The sequence below is a fragment of the Rosa rugosa genome, chromosome 2 (genome assembly GCF_958449725.1).
Source record: "Rosa rugosa chromosome 2, drRosRugo1.1, whole genome shotgun sequence".
Classification (NCBI taxonomy): Eukaryota; Viridiplantae; Streptophyta; class Magnoliopsida; order Rosales; family Rosaceae; genus Rosa; species Rosa rugosa.
The window spans coordinates 67,036,065-67,059,163 of NC_084821.1; the positions used below are offsets into that span (position 1 = coordinate 67,036,065).

At 38.1% G+C, this 23,099-nt stretch overlaps 4 protein-coding genes and 1 non-coding gene across 6 annotated transcripts; 3 read left to right on the plus strand and 2 right to left on the minus strand.

Annotated features, from left to right (window-relative positions):
* Nucleotides 1-1,998: 1,998 nt before the first annotated feature.
* LOC133729523 (UDP-sugar pyrophosphorylase-like) lies at nt 1,999-12,835 on the minus strand. Of its 2 annotated transcripts, none has more exons than XM_062157057.1 (19): nt 12,688-12,835; nt 12,044-12,310; nt 11,860-11,952; nt 11,104-11,220; nt 10,688-10,828; nt 9,941-10,040; nt 9,108-9,235; nt 8,943-9,014; nt 8,756-8,820; nt 8,218-8,278; nt 7,994-8,111; nt 7,421-7,545; nt 6,941-7,017; nt 6,502-6,607; nt 6,243-6,302; nt 5,957-6,037; nt 5,464-5,703; nt 5,105-5,266; nt 1,999-2,415 (listed from the first exon to the last, which is right to left on the minus strand). In XM_062157057.1, the coding sequence occupies exons 2-18, from the start codon at nt 12,200-12,202 to the stop codon at nt 5,126-5,128; spliced, it is 1,884 nt and encodes a 627-aa protein (XP_062013041.1). In that variant the 5' UTR covers nt 12,203-12,310; nt 12,688-12,835; the 3' UTR covers nt 1,999-2,415; nt 5,105-5,125. The 2 variants fall into 2 exon arrangements, with proteins under 2 accessions (XP_062013041.1, XP_062013040.1); XM_062157056.1 differs by lacking the exon at nt 1,999-2,415 and adding an exon at nt 4,864-4,972.
* Nucleotides 3,295-5,130, plus strand: LOC133729524 (uncharacterized). Its single transcript, XM_062157058.1, has 3 exons — nt 3,295-4,291; nt 4,442-4,579; nt 4,714-5,130. The coding sequence occupies exons 1-3, from the start codon at nt 3,983-3,985 to the stop codon at nt 5,005-5,007; spliced, it is 741 nt and encodes a 246-aa protein (XP_062013042.1). The 5' UTR covers nt 3,295-3,982; the 3' UTR covers nt 5,008-5,130.
* An 883-nt stretch (nt 12,836-13,718) lies between the features above and the next one.
* LOC133729522 (5'-3' exoribonuclease 3-like) lies at nt 13,719-17,463 on the minus strand. Its single transcript, XM_062157055.1, has one exon. It carries the CDS (start codon nt 16,996-16,998, stop codon nt 14,020-14,022), a length of 2,979 nt encoding a protein of 992 aa, XP_062013039.1. The 5' UTR covers nt 16,999-17,463; the 3' UTR covers nt 13,719-14,019.
* A 1,777-nt stretch (nt 17,464-19,240) lies between these two features.
* LOC133729525 (glutamate receptor 2.7-like) lies at nt 19,241-22,690 on the plus strand. Its single transcript, XM_062157059.1, has 5 exons — nt 19,241-19,562; nt 19,665-20,929; nt 21,032-21,341; nt 21,429-21,826; nt 21,915-22,690. Exons 1-5 carry the CDS (start codon nt 19,280-19,282, stop codon nt 22,422-22,424), a joined length of 2,766 nt encoding a protein of 921 aa, XP_062013043.1. The 5' UTR covers nt 19,241-19,279; the 3' UTR covers nt 22,425-22,690.
* A 185-nt stretch (nt 22,691-22,875) lies between these two features.
* Nucleotides 22,876-22,946, plus strand: TRNAG-GCC (transfer RNA glycine (anticodon GCC)). Its single transcript has one exon. It is a non-coding gene; the product is annotated as a tRNA-Gly (tRNA).
* The last annotated feature ends 153 nt before the right edge of the window (nt 22,947-23,099 follow it).

A 23,099-nucleotide genomic window follows, 5' to 3' on the forward strand; every position in this document is an offset into this window, starting at 1 on the left:
AATAATCCGTTTATATTACTTTTTTTTTCTTCTGAGAATAATCCATTTATGTTAATTTTTTTCCCTGAGAATAATCCATTTAATATAGTTTTTTTTTTTAAGAATAATTTGTTTATGTTACCTTTTTTTTTTTTTTGAGAATAACCCCTTTATGACACTTCACAAAACCTCACTCTCCTACTACTCTCATCTCATCGCCTAATCTTACTACTGCACTTGTCCAATCCTGCTACTGCCCACGCTGCACTCATACTCGTCCAGTTCTGCTACTGCACTCTTACTCGTGTTATATGCTACTGCACTCGTCATCGCTAATCCTGCATTCCTACTACTGCATTCGTATAATCCTGCTACTGCACTCATACTCGTCCAGTTCTGCTACTGCACTCGTCATCGCCTAATCCTGCTACTGCACTCGTCATCGCCTAATCCTGCTACTGCACTCGTCATCGCCTAATCCTGCTACTGCACTCGCTGCACTCATATTCGTCCATTTCTGCTACTGCACTCGTCATCGCCTATTCTTGCTACTGTACTCGTCATCCCCTAATCCTGCTACTGCACTCTCTGCAGTCATGCTCGTCCAGTTCTGCTACTGCCCCCGTACTCGTGTTCTGCTACTGCACTCGTCATCGCCTATTCCTACTACTGTACTCGTCCAATCCTGCTACTGCACTCATCCTCGTCAAGTAATCCTTTTATGTTACTTCACAAAACCTCACTCTCCCACTACTCTCATCTCATCATCTAATCCTGCTACTGCACTCGTCCAATCCTGCTACTGTACTCATACTCGTCCAGCTTTGCTACTCGTTTTCTGCTACTACACTCGTCATCACCTAATCCTACTACTGCACTCATACTCGTCCAGTTCTGCTACTGCACTCGTCATCGTCTAATCCTGCTACTGCACTCGTCCAATAGTTATTTGCAGGAGCAGTAGCAGGATTTTTTCTTCTTCTTTATTGCTAAAAGTGTCCATGGTTCAGTAGCAGCTTCATTTTAAATAGCAGGAGCAGTAGCAGAAGCAGGACAGTAGCAGGATTTTTTTTCTTCTTTATTGCTGAACGTGTCCTTGATTTAATAGCAGCTTCAGGAGCAGTAGCAGGATTTGTTTTCTTCTTTATTGCTGAACGTGTCCTTGGTTCAGTAGCAGCTTCATTTGCAATAGCAGGAGTAGTAGCAGGATTTTTTTCCTTCTTCTTTATTGTTGAATGTGTCCTTGGTTCAGTAGCAGCTTCATTTACAATAGCAGTAGCAGTAGTAGGATTTTTTTTCTTCTTTATTGCTGAACGTGTCCTTGGTTCAGTAGCAGTAGCAATTAGATTTGTCAATCTATGAATGAAATTAAAAACATAGAAAATCGCATTATTCCCACAGCAAAATTACCAAACCAGTAGCAAGATCACCCTTTTGCACCTAGACAAGTTGCCAAATTGTACACAGATAAAACAAAAACTATCTTCAATTATTGGTTTTCAAGCAAACATTTACATGAGACTGGATCTACAATCAAAACAGAGAACCTCCTAACAATAGTTATCAAACAGTTAAGCGTGAACAAGTATAAAACAATTGAAATTGAAATTGAATTAAACATTAGCATATCATATCATTGATATGATAGTAGCAGATCTGTTCTTATAGCAGCATAGGATGTGAAGCTAGAATACTTGAATTGTAACGGGAAGAAGCAATCACCATGTACGCAGCAGATATAGAAAAAATATAGCAGTAGCAACAGTAAGGAATAATTTAACAGAGCCAACAACAAGAACTTGATAAAAACAAAGCTTTACATGCACAATTAGCTCCACTTCCCTCCAAAATTCACAAACCGTAACTGAAGAAGCGTAAATGTCATGTAATTTATGAGCCAGGATTTTAGATCTGCATTTTAAGTAAAATGCAGTGCACTATGCATGAGCATGAATGTTTCTTACGATTTCCCTGAGGTCTAGTAAATGCACAAATGCATTGCGATACAAAATTGATGCATATAGTAAAGGAATGAAACGAATTGTATAAATTATCAACACATATGTAGTAGTAATCATTACAAGAGAGCTAGTGCTGCCATCTATAAGAGAACTATTATCAGTCCTATTAGTGTCCCACCCACTAAACATATAGGTAGATGGCCTTTCCCATGGAACAATCCCAAATTCATCATTATACTTGTCCATTCCTGCTACCAAAAACTGCCACGCTAAAGCACCTGCCCCAGCCTGGTGTTTCTTTGCAGGTTTGTAAATGACATCAAAAATAGTTTTGTAAAATCTATCAAGCTGGTCTGCCAAGCCAAATTCGGCGAACATGACTGATTTATTAAGTTCTTTCTCAACATCTTCAATGTGAGAAAGCATCCACTTGGTGACAAACTTCAGGTGGTCCTCCACTTCTAGATCATGAAACCTACCCAAAAGTGAAAACTGGTTAGATATATAGGAAATCCTAAAAGGTGTTTTGGGTCTGTTTGAGACACAGTAGCAGTATATAACATTAATAATAGTATATTTTGTTGAGTTCAAAAAATTTCGTTAAGTTTCTAGCTGAACTACTTGATGCATTAGCTCATTCATTTATAACTGGTCGATGTGAGGTGTTATGTGATTTGCCTTTTGCTCGAGCATAGTAGCACTATGTTAACCATGTAGGTTTTTCTAGTACTTACTCATACTGCTTCATTTCTGCAGGCTATCACTTGTTCAGGAACAAAAGGTGAACTATTACTAGCTGATGTTACTACTCAGTTGAAGAACAAAAATATCACTACCGATGTCAAAGTTGACACTGACTCCAGTGTAAGAATCACATTGTTTATTCTTATTGCTACTGAATTCACATTGTTTATACTCAATCAAACAAAACAGAGACACAGTAGCAAGCAAACAAGAAGCTCAATCCTCAATAAAAAAAAACCTAGAAAAGCCATCCAATTGAAACTGTAAGATTCAAGTCCATCTACATATCATCACCCTTGACTGCAATTAAGCTCTCTCTCACTGGTTCTAATAAACCCAGTGAAAGAGAGAAAGAGAGCAAATAACATTGTTCGCACTCTCTCTCTTGATCAGTTGTACCAAAGCAGCCTCAAAAATCAAAAACAACAAAAGGGTTAGAATTTCAGTTTCTAGCACCACCCAGTGACCAGATTAAACCTTCACCCATTTACGGATCGACGGATAGATCCAAGATTGTAATCAGAGCTCTACTGCTACTACTACCTCATCTTTTCATATCCTTATTCGAAGAAACATAAACGAAGGCAGCAAAATTGGAGTAAGGGCTTACCTTGCCGACCTCCATTGGAGCCAGATTCAAGCTGAGTGCTACTGCTTCAAAGATTTTGCAGTGCGTTTTGGATCTGTCGCTAGAGGTTTTAGGGTTTCTGATTTGGGTTTGCGTTTTGCGTTTTGGGATTTCAGGTTTTGGTCGTTGTGGATTATGCCAGTGGCATGAATGTAAATTGTAATAAAAACTGAGCATTTTAGTCATTTTGTATCAAAATTCGAAGCCAGGCCTGCTTCATTTGGTTTTGGGCCTGATCTTGTGTCCTTATTTGTATAAAACTATTTGAAGGTGGGTTTTCTGTGTTTATATCTTTGGTCTGGTGCTACTATGTAATTTTCTAAATGTAAAATTGGAACCTCTAGATTTTGATTCTGGTGGGATGAATCAGTGTTCCAATAAAAGAACTCACTTAGAAGCTTTTAACACTCAAAAATCTTTGAAAAGTGCAGTGGAGAATGTAAAAGTGGAAGCTCCGGATTCTGATTCTGGTTGGAACCGTGGGATAAGTGAGCGTTGCAGTAAAAGACCTTGTTTAGAGGCTTCTGACACTCCAAAGAAACTGAAAAGTTCTCGGGTGAAAAAGTAAAACGAAATTAACAGAACTTCAAGGAGATTTTTGAAGAAAGAAAAGTTGAAGATAAATATTCCTAACAAGTCTGCTCGTCTTTTGCCTGAAAAAAAGACTGGGATGAAGAAGAAGGTTAATGTGGAAGCTGCACGTGCTGTTTCTGGTAGGTCAAATGTACTCTCTAGCAAACAAAAAGGTTCCCGGATCCTACAATCTGCTCCGCGTAGGTGTAACCGTGGAGCTTTATCTATTCATATTGATGAGACGTATGAAACATTTCTCAACCTTGCTGTGATGTCTGGTGACATAATGATATATACACCCAGAAATGGTACAAGAAATATTTATGAGGAGGATATGGAGAGTTCATCAGATTCAGAAGAAACTGTACTAGACAACAATCAACGTGATGGATATCATCCCTCATATGTATTTATCTTCTCTCCTTTAAGATTTTGTTTATCTTTACTAGTTTCTGCTAGCACTCACACACATATTTTCATGCAAGCGTAAATACATGTGTATCTGTTAGATGTATCAGATTTCATTGAAACACTCTAAGCACTTGAGAATTTTCAGGTGAAAACCAAGGCCACGTTAAGGAGGGGTGTGATGAAGAAAAAGATGAGCTGCTCTAAGAACTACGAAGATACTTCCTCAGAATCGGATCTAAATGAACAGGACAGTCATCAACATGATGGATGTCGTGCCTCATTTGTATGTTCTTTCCTGTTTAAGTTTTGATTTACATTTTATATGCTATGTTATCACACACCTACGAGCACATTTCATGGTCTGTAAATACGTACGTTTGTGTTTAAGCATGTGCTAAGGCTTTGAAAAATTCTCAGGTGAAAAAGAATCCTGCAATTAATAGAACTATGAGAAAAACTGTGAGCCCAAGAGCTCGTAGGAGTGCTCTGCAGAATAAAAACAGGAAGACTCCCACCGGAAATTTAGAGGTCCTCCGAGAAAAAAACAGTGCAGTGGCAAAGAAGAAGAATATAAAAGAAACTCTGAGTACTGTTATTGGTAAGTCAAATGGTTGCCCCCCTAAAACACCTTGCTTAGAGACTCTTCAATTTTCTGAGCGTGGGTGCCACTGTGCAGCTGAATGTGATTTAGTAAATGAGAGTTATGAATAATTCATAAGTTACAAAGGGGAAGAGAAGGGCAAAGAAATCTATCGGACTTGAGAAATCAATTTTTTTTTTTTAATAAACAATATGGAAGAGGTTTCACCTTCAAGACTCCAAGCAGAACTCAAGGCTCAGACTTTACCAATTGTTCAATCTTGTTGATTCTGAAACCCCTTATCCTCAGTTCCTCAGGTACTGAAGTATCTTTGTAATCAACATTTTCAAGGATCCAGCCTTTATTCTGTATTGAACCTTCCACTTTTACCTGTTAAAATGTCAGATCATTAAAACATATATTCTTTAACATCATTTATCGATTAGAATTGAACACAAAAATTGTTCATGTTTCTCTATAGTTAAAAGAGTAGTATTCATTCTAAAACGATAAACTTAAGATTTCCATATTAACCAGCCTTTATCTGTTAGCTGTCTTATAATCCAAATTTGCCATGTCTTCAATACCTCTTTATCATCAGCAACATCGATGACAAGTGCCCCATCCAAGCAGAGATCCTTGACAAATATATTACGGCCCTTAATAACCAATGTAGACCTCTGAGAAATTGAGCTACTTCCACTGACTTTGTTTTTTACTTCTTTAAAAGTGACCGCCCATTTTGGTTTCCATGTGACACAAGGCCACACTTCAATTTCTTGACCGTTGAACACCCGTTGTACTGGATCAGCTACTTGGACTCCAGCCTGGAATGCATGAAAGTAAGAACCTGAATTTAAACAACTTGGAGAGAGAAGTAGAGAGAATCAACCGGAACTAAAGCAGTCTAGATCTGTGGTTTAGATTATATTTGTGATTTTATTGAGGCAATAATTGTCTTTTACCCGCAATATACTAGAATATATTAGTGAATATACCATCTTCCAACTACTCCAGTGAACTGTAGAATATTAATATTTCAGATATGTGAGGGTATTTAAGTCATTTGCATAATGCTACCTTTCTGAGAATGAGACTGTTTGCACGATAAACCAACATTTCTCCAGAAGTTGCACTATGATATGGATTTCCCTTTGGTACCTTCACAATTAGATTCAAGGATAAAGTTACAGACAAGACCAATCTACCTCCCCCATATACCAACTGGCTATCAGGAAAAGAAAATAAAGGACAAATTTATTCAGCAGAGTTCTAACTTTTTTTAATAAAAGATCTTGAGAAAATTGGCTGATCTGGTCTAACAGCGTAAAATGTGCCACTGCAAACAACTACTCAATATCCATACCTTAGCAGCATCCTCAGGGTTGTTCTTAACAGGTGCATAAGCAAGCCATGGCTCCATTACCTAATCAGTGATAACATCTTGTTAACGAAAATAGAAATTGAAGATGTAGTTGTAGTACTACAGGAAGAAGTTTTTCCTAGTTTTCTTTGACAGGGGAGAAGATATTATAAATGACTGCATCCATCTTGCACCACAGAAAGAAAAGACCACATCCATAATAACACCTTACTGCACAATCTCAGGCCAGGAAGAAAATTACCGTGAATCCCACCCTAGCAGATGGAGGCAAAGTTTTTGGATAGTCTTGCATCATACACTCTAACCGAGTTGAGGACTTAAATGAAGTCTTACTAGCATCTTTGTATCTGCAGTAAGATGGGAAATACTAGATCAGGTGATGTATACTGACAAGCAAAGGATTTCCCAAGCCCATTATCTCATCTACCACCAGTCTAGCATGCACTTAAAGAATACGAGAATGAAGATTAGATAGCATAAGTACTCTGAGTCAACATTTTATACTAAAATGACTAAATGATTTGGAGACGAAAATGTGAACAAACTGAAATAAGGAATTTTGAAAGTTATATGGAATCTCTAATATCTTGAAAACTTGATTTATGCACCGAATTTAATAAACTAGAATACATTCCCCAACAGCTGAAAATATTCAAGGTTTTAATAAAGAGAAGATTTACTTTGGGTTAACAAACTCCTGTATGGCACCTCCTGTTTTTGTGAGCTCCTCAATGTACGGACCAAGTTCCAAGATTAACTGCATATGGAAAGTTCAATGGTGATGATATCTAAAATATGTCCAGGAACTCCAGGAAAATTGCATTAGAATATGAGATGTGGTGTCGTCAAACATGAATTATCTCTAAGAACCCATATCTTTAAGCTCCATTGACATTTCTATCATTTATCAACGTATTCTGTAGCATCAAGTCCCTACATATACAACTCCATATGATCCTTGATTCCTTCAGAGAGAAATATATAAAGAAATCCAACATGGTCTGAATTGATAATAAGCCTCAGTCTAAGCTAATGGCAGGACATTTCATAAAACCATTGATAATTACATTAAAAGGCCTTTCCAAAGAAAAACAAAACAAAATAATAAGGGGCAGAGGTGAGAGGTGAGAAGAGAATGAAAATCTGTGGCAGAAGATTACTTGGTTGATATTCCCAGGGAAAGGAGAATAGCCAGTCTCACAGTTGACATCACCGTCAGGAAATCCAGTTGCTCTAAGCAGTGGATCAAGCTGGTTGTACTCCACATTGATCACCATTGATCTCCCTGAAGTTTTGCAGTTGATGAAGACATAAATGTTAGCTACAAACGAATTTTATATGGTTCTTACTTTTTAGACAAAGGATACTGACCTAATATATAAGATAAACAGAAATTATGACACCAAAGAAGGGCATCTGAATGACAATCAACAAAACCTAAATCTTTAAAGATATAGTATCTCTTTATCTTCCTGAGTATTAAAGTCTGCTGTGAAATCAAGTTTAGATTTCACTATAGGCAGGAATATACTAAACAATGGAAAATAAAAGTTCAAGAGATGCAATTGCTATTGGTTTCACAGCCAGACTTTTGGCTGATCAACTTAGAAAAGATAAAAGGAAAAAAAAAATTAATAAGTGGAAAGAACAGGCTATTTGAGATAAAATATGGAAACGACTTTCACAACCACTTAATGTTATCCAGCAAACATATGAGTAGATTCGTGTCATACCATCAGCATGAGTAAGTCGGGTAATTCCTCCAATTGCTTCTTTTGCTTTGCGCGGAACAGCTAGGGAGTTAACATGGTACTGTCTTGTAGCACTAACACCCAATGACGCTGGAATTGCCTATAAAACAAAGAGGTATAAGAACATAGATTTTTTTTAATGTGCATTCAACCACAAATCCTCAAATGAGTAGGAAAATGTCCATGAAGTGATAAAAGAAACTAACATTGAACAAAAGTCCATTTGTATCTTGGAAGAACAGAACCCATCTCAAACCAGCGTCACGCCTGTAAAGAATAAAAAAAAAAAAAATCACATTTCATGCTATGTAAAATTTCCAAGCCTTATGTCACATTAGTATCATGCATTCAGCCTGTAGAATTTCAGAAAATTTAAAAATAGTGTTACAGCAATGTCACCGCTCTGGACCAACATTTTATTAATTATTTGTAAGATTTGAAGCATATAAAAAAAGAGTTAATATTTTAGAAGACAAGCATAATCGCCACCTCATCAGGAAGTCATAATTCACAGAAAATATGCAACTTTATATGTGCTAAAGATCAGAATGTCTGTAAGACTTTCAAGTTTTAACCACTCCTGCCATGCATGTGAGTACAAACTTGATTATCATACGTATTTATTAAATTTCATAATGTAGGATGTAAATATGGTTGACAGTAGATATTAAGTTAAAGGCTTAGAGATGATTTTCTATACTAATGAACAGATTTCATACAATGCATTTATGACTCATGACATACCATTCATTGAGAAGGCCACTGGAGTAGAGTAGTGAATGCACATCACCGTGTCCATGAGGTTTGGTCTGACACAGAGAAGGGAAATAGAATATAAGCAAATGACTATTTATGGAGAGAGAATACACAATTTCTCAAATCTATCAACACTAAAAATATAATGATTGATTACAAATATGAGTAATTGTACCTGAATCCTGTACTTGTTACGTGGGTCTACTGCAAGCCTCGCATCATTATCATCTAAGCATGCAACTTTTTCCTGTAAGGAAGGGAAACTTTTTCACATTCTGAAGAATTCATATAACATCTACCAAGAACTCTCTAAACAAGGACATGAAGATCATTTAAGTACCTGCTTTAAAAGCTTTACTTGATTAGGTTCCATTCCAAAATAAGAATTTGACTCTAAAAGCTCTACTGTACGAGAATGTGTGTCATCTGATGTCATTATAACCAGAGGACTTTTTGTTTGGCATTCACCTACAAATTTGAAAATAAATATTGATACGTCAAGACAAGCAATATAACACCACAGTCACCTTTATGGTGAATAATTCTTTAAGAGTGGCTGACACTAATCAACTGCATCTCCTAATGAAAACTCAAGTAAGAGTCAGGTCATGGTAGGGAAGAGAGATGCATTGAACTATGAACCATATTGAGCAAAAAATAAAGATAAAAAATTTCAAGCAAGGTGAAAAATTGGCTCCATAACAGAAGTTGCAGTTCTACTGTTGGATATCCAAATACATGCCAAAAGAAATGTAGAAAATTAGAGGATTAGCTTTTTCTCATTCCTTACATCATATCAGGAAAAGGAAAACAAAGCAGCACCATGTTTGCTTCTCTGCCAAGTGGCATCTTATCATGTCTCATGATACAAGTATCTTTCTATCGTCTAATCTTTATCTTTTTTCTGAGATTATCTAGTATTTAGAAGTCATTATCAAATGTAGTAAATTTCCCAATATATGAAGCAAACAGAAATGGAAGTTTATAGGTCAAAACCAGAGCTATCACCTGACCCAGAATGCTGCTCCATATCAGTTCTGGGTGGACATTGGCTTCTAACTATCTTGTATTTCAGATTCATAATCTAATATAAAGTAGAAATGGGGAAATATTTCTAAGGTAGATCCTACAATCACTAACCACAGATTATGTGACACTGAGCTAGTGACAAACCTTCTGCGAGTTTACAGCTAGCATCTTGAAGAGCCAATATTGTCTCAATATAATGTTGTAAAAAACCTGTTCCTGTGGTCGTCTCTCTAGGAAGAGCCACCTGCAAGTAAAATGATAGTTTTAAACATGTTGGGACCAATTTTAATCCATATCAGCCCTATTGATATGCAGAATATTTCACATAAAGCCACTAGCATCTATTTCACCCAACGAATAGACCTATTGCAAGCTACTTATTAGACTGATACCTGATATAATCATGGAAAATGTGTACAAGTTTGACCAAGACCAACAGTCTTCAGGGAATATATGATCAACAAATATGTCCATATGAGAACATAGCACACCTCAAGAATACAAAAGAAGAAATTGATGCCAGGAAAGAAAAAATGCATCGCCGAACAGCTTAATCCAGCACCAACAAGCAAATGATTCAGAAACCTAATCTGACCATGTTCAATGAAACCAGGGGTTCAGTCTTCTTGACTAACAAGACATTTGGTTCAAAAGGAAGATGCTAGATGTAAAAGAATCAAAACATGCAAGTCAAGAAGAAAAAACTTGGAGCTACAGAAAGGAGATAAGAATGAAGTAAGCCAAATAGGATAGGACAGATAAAGCCGTCACTCCCATCAGATATAATTAGCATAACGAGTATATCAAGTTCTCTTGATTGATGACATGCACAAGAAAACACGGATATTCATGGGGAAAACTAAGTATTGAAATAGTCAATAGATTATAAACCTTAATTCCGTTGTATCCCAGACGTTCCCCAAGTCCTCCAGCAACAAGAACAAATGCAGCTTTCCGAACTTCTTTGACACCAGTCTCCTCAAAAATCATAAAGCTATCATCACCAAAAGTCAAGGTTTCACCTGTTGGAACCTGAAAAGTGATTGCTAAACCATCAAGTTTCATTCTCAGGGAACATGAAACAGAAATGTTGCATTGTTGTCCTCCATTACCGCTTTGATTGAATAGTGGATAAGTCAGCCTATGGTAAGTTATTGAATAAATGAAATCATGGGTACGGATGATTTTATCCCAAAAATATCAACATGATCCAATGCGAACACACGCAAAAGATGTGCAGGTGTTAAGCTAGCTTTAAAGCACATATAATTGGTATAATTTTACATATGAGGCCTTTATTGACTTACGGAAGGTGTAAAGCCATCAAATGGATTCTTTCCGGCTTTTGAATCCGCTAACAGTTCTCTAGCAGTTTTGATATATGATGCCAAACCCCCTGGATAGCTTGAATTGAGCCGACTCACCTGCAATGAATTTTCAATCAGAAGAAGATTGCATAGAAAAAAAAAAAAAAAAAAACAATGCCTAACAAACCCAATGTGTGAAAATATTTTCTAGAAACACGCCCCTTTAAAGACAGTGCTGTTATCTAGCATGGATGTCGTTTATAATTACATTAAGAGAGATGTTTTACAGAACCAAAATGAACTCACACTTACTAGGTTTCAAGACACTATGGTCAAAAAAGTAAAAAAGGGAAGAAAAAAAAATGTTTGACCCTAATGTTTGAATTATGAACAAATGTATGGCTCTTTAACTTGTTACTTTCTTTCATACAAGAAAAGAAAACTGCCCCCCGTAAATGTCAAAACTTAATATTCAACCAAATTGGGTCTAAAGGTTACTGTTAGTATCTTTGTGTTCTACCAATCATAACTGCAATAAACCCATAGCAATAGAGTACTAGTCAAAGTTGCTGTTTACTTTGACAGATGCATTGTTCTATGTGGATTCCTATTCAACTAAAATGAAGGTCCAACTCCATCAAAACAAACACCAAAAAAAAAAAAAAAAACTATCAGGTTAGACCGAAATCCAATCTCAGATCCCAACCACCAAAAAAGAAAGAAAAATCTAGAGGCCAAAAAAGAAAAACACCAAACCTGATCAAAAAAGGCTTTCTTTTCGTCATCGTCGACGCCCGGCTTGGCCCAATGCTCGAACAGATGAGCCTGCCCCATCTCCGCCAGCTCCACCTGAAACTCACACCGCATATCCAATCAAAACCATAATTTTCACAAACACAAATCGAAATTCAAACGCAAAAATCCACATCAGTGTGTGTACCTGTTCGGCGGAGAGGAGGTGGAGGTTTCTCTGGAGATTAGGCTCGGTGACGGCGGAAGCCATTGTCGGTGAAGGCGGAGATGAGCGGTTAGAGTGCTGTTGTGTGACGCCGTTGTGATTCCGTTCCGTTACGCAAATGAATTCACTGACCACCACCATATATTACGGAGCACCGTGATGGCAACATCCATATCCATATTGTTATTCTCATTCATTTGGTTTTACGATAGTGGTCGAAGAATAAGATTCCTAAAAGAGACCTTTAACCTATGCACCAAAAAAGGGGCATTAAATTACAGTAAAGAAATCATAAAGTTCGACTCACCTGCAATGAATTTTCAATCAGAAGAAGATTGCATAGAAAAGAAGAAGAAAAACAATGCCTAACAAACCCAATGTGTGAAAAGACAGTGCTGTTATCTAGCATGGATGTCGTTTATAATTGCATTAAGAGAGATGTAGCACAGACAGTGCATGCAACCGTGTGTAACGCACTCTCCATGAGACCCTTACAATCAGTACAACGATTGAAAGCATCAGAAACACCCAAACGAATCGAACAACTTCTACCATTCAGAGAAGCAATCAAGTTCATATGGGTAAGAAGCAACTAAGAACTAAGAAGAAGAGAACAGAGAACGTACCGGAAGCAGTCTAACTGAAGCTCCAAGCTCCAAGCGGATCGAAGAAGAGGAGAAGCCTGATTGATCTTAGCTGCAAGGAGCCGGAGCGAGTGAACGACCAAAGCGGCGTTGAGAGCGATCTGTAGTGTTTTTTGTTTTTTTGTTTTTGTTTTTGTTTTTGTTTTTTTTTTTTAATGGTAAAAAGTCAAGATTACCCCCGCGTATCCAGTTGATTTACATATATACGTATCTGATTAGGATACGCACGTATCCAGGCCGTACCCAAATCCGGATCCGCGCGTATCGTACCCGTATCCCGGATCGATACGGGATACGAAGCCATTTTGCCGTATCCATGCTTCATAGTCGTGTACTATGTAGACAACATTCAGAAAGAACAAAAACTACCTTTTACAACAAAATATGAAATCAATAAAAGTTTATTACCTTCTTGCAACCGAACACCCGTAACTCCAAATCTTCCAGTGCTAAGCCAAGAGAGGGTACTCAAATGGGTTACCAAAATTAAGATTACTTGAATACAAAAAACAAAAGAGGAAACTCAAACATACCTGGAATCAATCGTAGCAAGACACCAACTTCCACGTTATTCAGAAATTACTCATATTATATATATATATATATACCTGAGAAAGTTGAAAGAAAACCATAGGAAACAAAAACAAAAATCAATCAGCAAGGAAACCCAAATCAAAGGAAAAAGATACCACGTTACAATTACCGGATAACAATTAGCTAGGAACCTCCGTTAAACTCGATCGATCTGTACCGATTTTGATATCTCTCTTTGGTTTAATGTTGCTTTTCTCCTGTTCTGGGTCGTGTTTCTCCATTTGTATTAACTGTAAACTGAGATACACTGTCCCACAGTCCCATTCTCGCTTCTCTTTGAGATCGTGCGCCATGATGGTTCTCTACTTCGATCTCTTCCTTGTACACACTTTTCACTGACTTCTTTTTAGTTAATTTACCACATTTATCCCTTCTATATATTTTCTTTCTAAAAGATCTATCAAGATTATCACGGACGGTTCAATAATTTGGTGAAGCTTTGACACCAGTTCTACTATTTGGGAAACTGGATTCATCAATAAGGTTAATTTCAATACTAGTACTGTCGTAGACCATGACAGACTTATAACGAATAGAACTCTCGTCAACACAAGAAAGATTACAATCTACAGTCACTGATGAAAATTGACAAAAAAAAATAGTCAATGTACATTAAGAAATAAGTGACAACGTGCTATCCTAATCAAGAAATTAATGTCCTCAACCTAATTCAATGAACATACTCTTTCCTCTACGTCATAACCTCTGCCCGTATTCTGACTAGTCTAGAATCCGGCCATCAAAATCTTTGATAACTCCAGATGGCTGGTAACTCTGATACTTGTTATAAACACCTTGAGAAGGACCAGGTCTCAACCCTGAAGGAGCCTGTGTAATAGGTATCTGAGGGTAAATGAGCCCACCATTCTGATGCCTTCCTGATTGATGATAGTAAGCGTGCCCAGAACCCCTGTCATGATGTTGAGAAGGCGACCTATTCTGAGCGTTATACACAGCTGATGATGAATGCCGATCACTAGTGAAACTTGAATTTCGGTAGTGCTGACCTTGAGGATGCTGAAATGTTCTAGGTAGTGGCATTCCAAGTAGTCCCTGATCATTGTACAAAGGATGTGGTGGGTAATATTGAGGCCGAGGCCCCGCCTGCATTTGATTGCCATAGCTAATGTTGTCTACCTTCACCTGTAAGCTATTAACAACCAGTCGATGTGCGGCATCCCCAAGCTGTCTTTGCAAAGTGGTTCCAGGAGGGTTCCGCCCAGAATCTTCATGCCATAAAACAGGTGCAGGCTTCAGATCCCCCACCATCACAGTCTTCTTGGGGAAAATAACACCTGCAGGTGGTCGAGTTATATGCTTATGCACTTCTGGTAGGCTATATATTGCGCAGATGACTTGGTTGTCCATGATATCCTCCATGCATTTAACAGGAGACCGAAAAACAGGAGGACAAGACTCTCCGGCACATGAAGACAGATAACCATTCATCCCTTCACTGTATTTGGGATCAATTTGTTCCTTAACCTCAACTCGATCTTTGTCTGTCAAATGTCTGCAACAATCGTCAAGAAGGTATATGCATACAGAGAGAGGATGAGAAGATGAAACAAAGAGCATCTCAAACATCATGGAGTTTCTCCGGGTTTCCTCCTCTGTCAATGTGTGTTCAATTTTCTCGACCTCAGAAAGAAGACGACCTTGGTCAATGAACGGCAATTTTGCAATACCCTGCCATGCATACCGTTTCCCATTCATATCCACTTCAAAGTTAGTAGGGTAAAAGTCAATAATAGGCGAGTCTGGATCAGTCATTAACTTTCTGTATTGTTCAGGAAGGGCATGGGCGCTTGCAGCTGGGAAAACCCCCAACAGCTGATTGAAGGGTTTAAAGGGAGTGCCCAAATTGAAGCTTATCTTTAGCTGACCTAGGTCCTTGAGATCAGAAGCAAAGGGTGCATAATGATAGGGATAAAACCACTCCCATGAACAAACCCCTTCATAATAATAGTTCATCACCCAACATAAACCTTCCGTGTATCGCAAGATAACATCTTTACGAACTGCTTCACGTTCTTCCTGAGTTTTTGCAGAAAACTTTTCTTCATAATACCTATCCCTCCATCCAGGTTCTCCCAATTTAACCTTGTCTTCTTCTTGGGGATTTTTAGAGTTAAAAGCATCGGATTTCTCACGAAGAATCTCTTTGAGCTTTGCTTTTAAATCTTCCTTATTTTCATGCACTTCAACATCAAGAGTACTGCTGTTCTCAGCTTCAACAATAGCAGCACCAACACTTGATGCCTCTGAAGATAAGCGTGCAACTTTTTCAGGATTTTCTCTACCAGATGATCTAGAATACTGTTGATAGGGGGCGGGAGAAGGACCTGAAGCAAGACGAGAACCTTGAAATCGATTAACTGCAACTAAAGAATCTGGCTGAACTTGGGGAACTTGCACCTTGGCACGCTTTATTCTTTGTGCCTGCCGCTGATGCAATTGAGCTCGTTTCTGGAATATTTTGTCTTCATAACAACCAACTGCCTGAATGAAACGCTCCACCCGACTCAAATTCAGCTTGCTTGAATCAGTCAGATATCCACCCAGTGCATGAAATTCCTTTTTGTATACAGCCATAAGCAAGTTGATTGCACCCTCACGGATCTCCAGAGTAGGCATATGTGGCAGGAAATCATTTCCAACGAAAAAACAAATGAATATGAAATCATCCACAATGCGCTCAAGATCAATCTCAAATGGGGAATTGGGAATATTCCGCATCTCATAGTCTAAATATTCTCTAAGAGTCCAAATGTTGAGAAACTGGTACGGCTTCTTGGCCACCACCTCAGCACTGGTACCTTCCTGATCATCATCAAGGTGATCTCCATCCTTTCGTTTTGCCTTTCCTTCACAATCTGCCGCTAAATGACCCATCTGACCACAAAGGAAGCATTTGTCTTGCTGTGCAGTGAAAACAACCTCTCGCAGGATTGAAAAATGAACTTCATGTGTAGCCAAAGCCAGCATAATTAAATCGGCATCCAAACCATACAGGCAATGACGCGTATTCGGATCATAACCAGGAAGGTTTCTTTGAAGACGAATATATGACATAATCTTGTGTTCCCCTTCACCCGGAGCATTTGCATCAGAAAGGATAACCTTAACATTTTTCCATCCAGGATCATTATTTAACCTAAGATGAATATAGTACTGCAATGCAACTGATAAAACAGCCATAAAAGGAGTTCCAGGAGTAATGACATTGGAATCAAAAGTTTGCGACTGCAATTTTGGCGGAAGCTTCCTCCCCTCCGCTTCAAACTCCTCACGAAGCTTCTCTTCTTCAGCCTCCGCGTCCGCCGCGTCTTTCGCAGCCCTAAACCTCCTCGACCTCTGCTGATTCATCTTCGCCCTAGGGGCAACACCATCAATGGCCATGTACAGTACCTTTCTCGGCCGCACCATCCCAAAAATCCTATCTATATACTCAAACATGCACTGAAACACCTCATCAAAAGTCGTCGGACTCGGCCTGTCCTCAGGGTGAAAACAAGGATGAATAATCCCATTCATGTCCAAGTAAAGATTGTCAAACTCAAGACCATTCGGGTTCGGTTTCGTGGTGTCAACCGGAATCGAAACATCATCAATCACAATCGGTTCCTCCTCCACCACATCTACAACCACAAGCGGATACTTCTCCGCTAACCATCTATAGAAAGCCGGAACCCCCATTGTCAATCACAACTTTCTCACAGCCTATTCTTCTCACTCTTATATACTATTTCCCAATTCCTAGCTAGTTTGATTACTATTGCAAATCCTTATTCAATCTGGATTTCCTACTCCAATACGGAAAAGGAATAAATAAAACTGCGAAAATTTACCATCTTTTTTTTTTCTTTTTCAAAAACCCTAATTCCCAAAACAGCAGAAAGAAGCAATGTGAGTGAATACTATAAAATTACTAAAATAGGAAAGGTGTTACCTTGAGAAAGATTGAAAATTGCAGAAGAAATCAGAGGGCTTTCTCGGCAATCCAAGTCTTGAATCTTTGAGGTAGAAGTAGTTGTAGCTACGCGGAGCTTCAATACTTCTACAACAAAGATACAAAAATGGAAGATTAGAGGTCGATTGATGAAGTGATTTGGGGATTTGGGCAATTCTAGGGTTTCGTTTATCTGGGACGAAGGATGGGTGGAGGGAGTGTGAGAGAGTCCTTTGAGGAGTTTTTTTTATATGATTTAAAGGTGGGGATGGAAGTGGGCTGATGGAGCATCCAAGCTACAGAGACCCAGCCCAACCAAAGGGAATTACCCAAACGGTTCCAAAACTCGGCCCACAATAACAAATTTATATTTGTTCTTTCCCTCCGCCTATATATTAAATTTAGGTTTGATAATAGTTTAGGTTGAGATAGCTTATAATATGTAGAAAGCTACTTATTTTATAAGTTGAGTAGCAACACGTATTTGATAAAATATGAAAAAAGCAGTTTATTTTGAAAGTTATATGATTAAGTTACTGTTTATAGAAGTTGATAAAAGACAAGAGTTATTTTATGACTAAACTATCTCCAATTGAGCCTTAGTTTTTTTTATACTCATCTAAATTAGTTCTAGCATCAGGGTCGACCAAGCTTTGCCAAAATGAAACTCCCGTCAAAAATGAAAAAGTGTCAAAAACCTTAGTGAAGTTATTTTGCTTGATGAGCTGATGGTCGGAGCCACATAATTGTTTAGATCCCTCTTTTCTTATGATCGTGCTAGAAGCTATTAAAAACCATGTCAATGTGTCATAACCAACTTCCACTATAGTTTCGATGCTTAATTTTAATACAACTTTGCCGATTCGTGATACTACGTGTACCATTTTGGGGATTTACCTACAAAGAAACTATTCCATGTATTACTTGTCCGATCCCCAGTCCCCGAGAAGAATAGTAGCTTCTAACAATTACCAATTCAAAACTGGTTCCCCATCACGAATTCTATAGCTCGGATCTTTGTGTGTGTGTGTGTCTATTCTTTTCCCATATTCAAACATGCATGTTTTTCATATGCAGCCTGAATGCGAGTGTGGTGAGCAGCACAAGCATCATAAGCCCTGAAATATGGAGTGGAACAGGGTGTTTATAACAGTTTTAGGGTAGACCAATACAAGAGTCAGCGGATTGAAAACGTAGGATGGTCACAAGTAGTGGCGGGTGGCGGCTAATACAGAAGACAATAAGAGAGGTCAAGATCAAAGATTCTAAGAAATGTTGCATTCCCAGAATTTATGACGCAGAAAAAGACTACAAAATAATATCCTAATCTACATGACTGGTTTGACAAACGACTATTCTAACTTACAGTTGAAGGAAATGAGACGTAGCCATGTCTTTCCCCTCTTCAACTCTGGGCCAGATACGGTTTCCATTGACTAACTTGTTAGACTTGTACTTCTTTTTTTGATAGGGTTAGTCTTATACTTCTAGTTGCCGTATTCTTGATCATGTTAATTATTACTTTATACCTTCGTAATCCGAACCGTATAATAATGCTTTAAATAAAGAACTGGTCATCACGATAATACTATAAATTATCGTTACACCTTCATAATCAGAAACGTTGTGTTTTCAAGCCATTTTAAAAAAAAAAAAAATATTATCTCTCGAATGTGGTCGAATTGGAGATATTTAGTCATTCATGTGTATCAAATAATTGAAACGATCTTCGAACGATGCTTACAAGCTAGAATTGTGCTTCTCTTGATCCTCAAGTCAAGATTTCCCCTTCATATATAGAAGACTAAGTAAGTTTGACTTGATCTCTCAATTGCTATTACCCCAGTGAGTTCAAGGATAAAACTCCTCACTGATATTTTCCTGGAAACAGCGTGTTTTGTCTACACTCTACACACAATTTCACAGATATTTGCGTACACGAATCTCTAACTCAATACAGTAAACTATACATAAGCAAATTATGTTGTAAAGCTTTCTGTCATTTCTTTTCTACCCAATCAAAATCAAATGTCTTCTCCCTCTGCAAACCTTTACAAAGTCAAAACGATTTGGCTCCTGTCTTCTCTGCTTATCTATTTGTTCATCATTCTATCCAATGGAGTTGCAGCGCAAAATGATATCAGTGTCACAAACGTTGGAGCAATCATTGATCTTAATTCTCGTATCGGCAAAGAGCAGAAAGTTGCCATGGAAATTGCAGCTGAAAGCTTCAACAAGAAGTCCAACACTCATGAACTAATCCTTCATTTTCGAAATTCAAGCGGAGAACCCTTTCTTGCTGCTTCTGCTGGTAATTAATTTAATGCAAGAGAATATTGTAGTCATGACCCCATTAAACTTTTGTATACGATTACTTAAATTAATGTTGATTTGTTTTTAATTTTTGTTGCAGCTGAAGAGTTGATAAAGGAAGAAAAAGTACAAGTGATTGTTGGCATGGAGTATTGGCCAGAAGCAGTTCAAGTAGCTGATCATGTTAAAAACCAATCTCAAGTTGTTCCGGTAATTTCATTTGGTGCACCTCTTATAACTCCTCCAATAATCCAACACCGGTGGCCTTTCTTGATAAGAATGACAAGCGATGGATCAGATCAAATGAAATGCATTGCACACATAGTTGCTGCATACAATTGGAAAAGGGTTGTTGTGATATACGAAGACGATGGTTATGGTGGCTATGTTGGATTGCTATCTCTTTTGTCTGAGGCTCTTCAAGATGCTAATGCAAACATTGAGAATCATTTGGTTCTTCCGAGACTAAATAATTCTTCGGAGTCTAAGCCTAATTGGGATGAAGTAGAAGAGCTGTTGAAGCTTCCCACCTTTCAGTCTCGGGTGTTTATTGTTCTTCAATCATCTTTACCAACAGTGACTAATCTGTTCAGAGTGGCTAAGAAGATGGGACTTGTAGGGAGAGAGTCAGCTTGGATATTCACAGAATGTATCACTAGTTTGCTTAACCCTCAAGGTAACTACGATATGGAAGGATCTCTGGGAATCAAGACCTACTACCCCACTGAGTCTAGTTCTTATGCCGAATTCCACAAGGAATTCCAAGCTAAGTATGCAGAAGGAAATAACTCCAAGCCAGGAATTTATACTCTTCGAGCATACGATACTATTAATGTCATTTCACAGGCCATAGAAAGAATGCCTAATAACACCGCTAGTACTAGCCTTCAAGATATGATAACTAGATTGTTGAGCAAGTACAAGGGTTTAAGTGGGGATATGCACTTCAATAAAGGTGAAGCACTGTTGGATTCTCCTAGACTGAGGATTGTAAATGTTGTGGATGGGAAGATGAACAGAGAGTTAAACTTTTGGACACCAAATGATGGGTTCTCAGAAGGCCTTGACCCAAATAGCGTTGATGTTGTTGGTAAAGTAATTTGGCCTGGGAACCTAAGCCGTACCCCAAAAGGATGGGCAATGCCTAGTGTTGAAAAGCCAATGATAATTGGGGTTCCAGGTAAAACTTCCTTCAGCAAATTTGTAAAGGTGGAGTATAAGGACAATCCTGATGAGAATACATATGATGGTTTCTGCATTCAAATTTTCTATAAGGTTTTAAGTCGTTTGAATTATTCTCTGCCGTACGAGTTTCATGCTCACGATGGAGACTATGATGGCCTGGTTGAAAAAGTCCATAACAAGGTAACAACTTTATCTTCACTTCTTTTATTTGTTTTTGTCACATTTGATCTGTTACTGATAAACAGTGCATGATTGTCATGTTCGTCAATATATGAACTGAAGACCTATGATGCTGTTGTTGGTGATATAACCGTTCTAGCTGACCGAATGGACAAGGTGGAATTCACTCAACCCTATATGGGGTCAGGGTTGTCAATGATAGTACCAGAAGTAACCGATGAGGAGGCAACATGGATGTTTATGAAACCTTTTACATGGCAAATGTGGGTGGTGACCGGTTCCATTTTAATCTACACAATGTTGGTAGTATGGTTCCTAGAGCGGCCAACCAATCCCGAATTTGGTGGTCCATTGAAGGATCAAATTGGAACAGCAATTTGGTTCACCTTCTCCTCTTTATTCTTTGCTCACAGTAAGTACCAATTTCAGACATTAGTACAAGCCTAATAGAAAAATAATCTCACCTCATTGAAAAATAACCAATGGTTTCATTTTGCAGGAGAAAAAGTCTATAGTAACTTAACTCGAGTAGTTTTTATTCTATGGCTGTTTGTTGTATTGATCCTAACCTCAAGCTACACTGCTAATCTCTCTTCAATGCTCACCGTTCAACGACTGAAACCAAATGTAACAGACATCGAAATGCTAAAAAGAACCAATGCAACAGTTGGTTTGGATGGGGATTCATTCGTGTACACATACATGGAGGAGGTTCTTGGATTCAAGGAAGTTAACTTGATGAACGTATCGAGTGAATACGACTATACAGGCTACTTCAAAAACAAAACAATATTAGCTGCCTTTCTCGAAATCCCCTATGCTGAAGTATTCTTGAACAAGTATTGTGATGGATATACTGATAACACTCCTCCCAATAGATTTGGAGGCTTAAGCTTTGTGAGTATTTTTCAAATCTATCTTGTGTTGCTCTTTCTATCCAGAGGAGATAGTGAAACTAATAACATTATTCACTTTCATCATGCAGATGTTTCAGAAAGGCTCTCCCATTGCCAGGGATTTCACTATGGCCATATTAGAGCTATTGGAGAATGGAGAGATGAAGAAACTTCAAAATGAGTGGTTGTCGCCGGAGGAGGAGTGCACGAAGAATTCAACTTCCAATCGACCAGAAAGCTTAAGCCTCGACAGCTTTTCTGGCCTCTATGTAATATCCGGTGCTACTTCTACCTTCTGCTTTCTACTATCTCTTGCTATCTGGCTGAGGAGGTTTCAGCTCCAAGAAACAAATGAAGGCAATGCAAGTCCAAGTAATGAAAATATTTGGAACAAAACTGTCAGAATAGTAAAGTTTTTCAAACTTACAGATCTTGAAATTCCAAATAGATCTCCAACTTTTGCTAGTTATATTGTGGATTGGACTACTCCAAGGTGGGGGGATTACTCGCCTACTTCCAACACTCCAGAGCAGCCTCCGGTGTTCACGCCAGGAGAGATCGAATGCACTCCAGTAGAACATACAGAAACAAGGGTATAGGGGCATTCAAAATCCAATACCAGCTGCTTCCCCTTAAACAGTTTGCTGATCTTTCTCATTAGAGTTGATACTAAGTCCTACCTCCATGAGGTTCTTTTATTCTTTGGTAAATACCTCAATGCCTGATTTGGCTAAGACAATTTGTTGTTAGGATTCATTACTAGGAAAGAACTTGTATATGCTTCTTTGTAACAACACTCATTATCATTACAACTTGTCAGTTATTAGCAGAACTTGTAGTTTCTCTTCCATTCAAATTCCATTAATTATCTTGGAGTTTTACCTTCTTAATCATTTTTCATTGTGAATGTTCTCTCTTACACAAAAACTTTACTGTATTCAGAAACTAAGACAATCTAAGATGTCTGTGGCTTATTTAGGCAAGATGTTCAAAATTTAGATGCAAAGAAACCAAACCATTTATAACGAGAATAACTGAGGTGATAAACACGCACCAGTGGTCTAGTGGTAGAATAGTACCCTGCCACGGTACAGACCCGGGTTCGATTCCCGGCTGGTGCATTATTTTTTTTCATATGCATTAATTCGAATAGTATATATAGTGGGTGCATTTTTCTTTTCATATGCACTATTTTGAGTGGTATAGTGGAATATTCTGTTCATGCCCAATTTTTTGTTTAGGGATTAAAATAAGAAAGAAGACGCCTAATACTA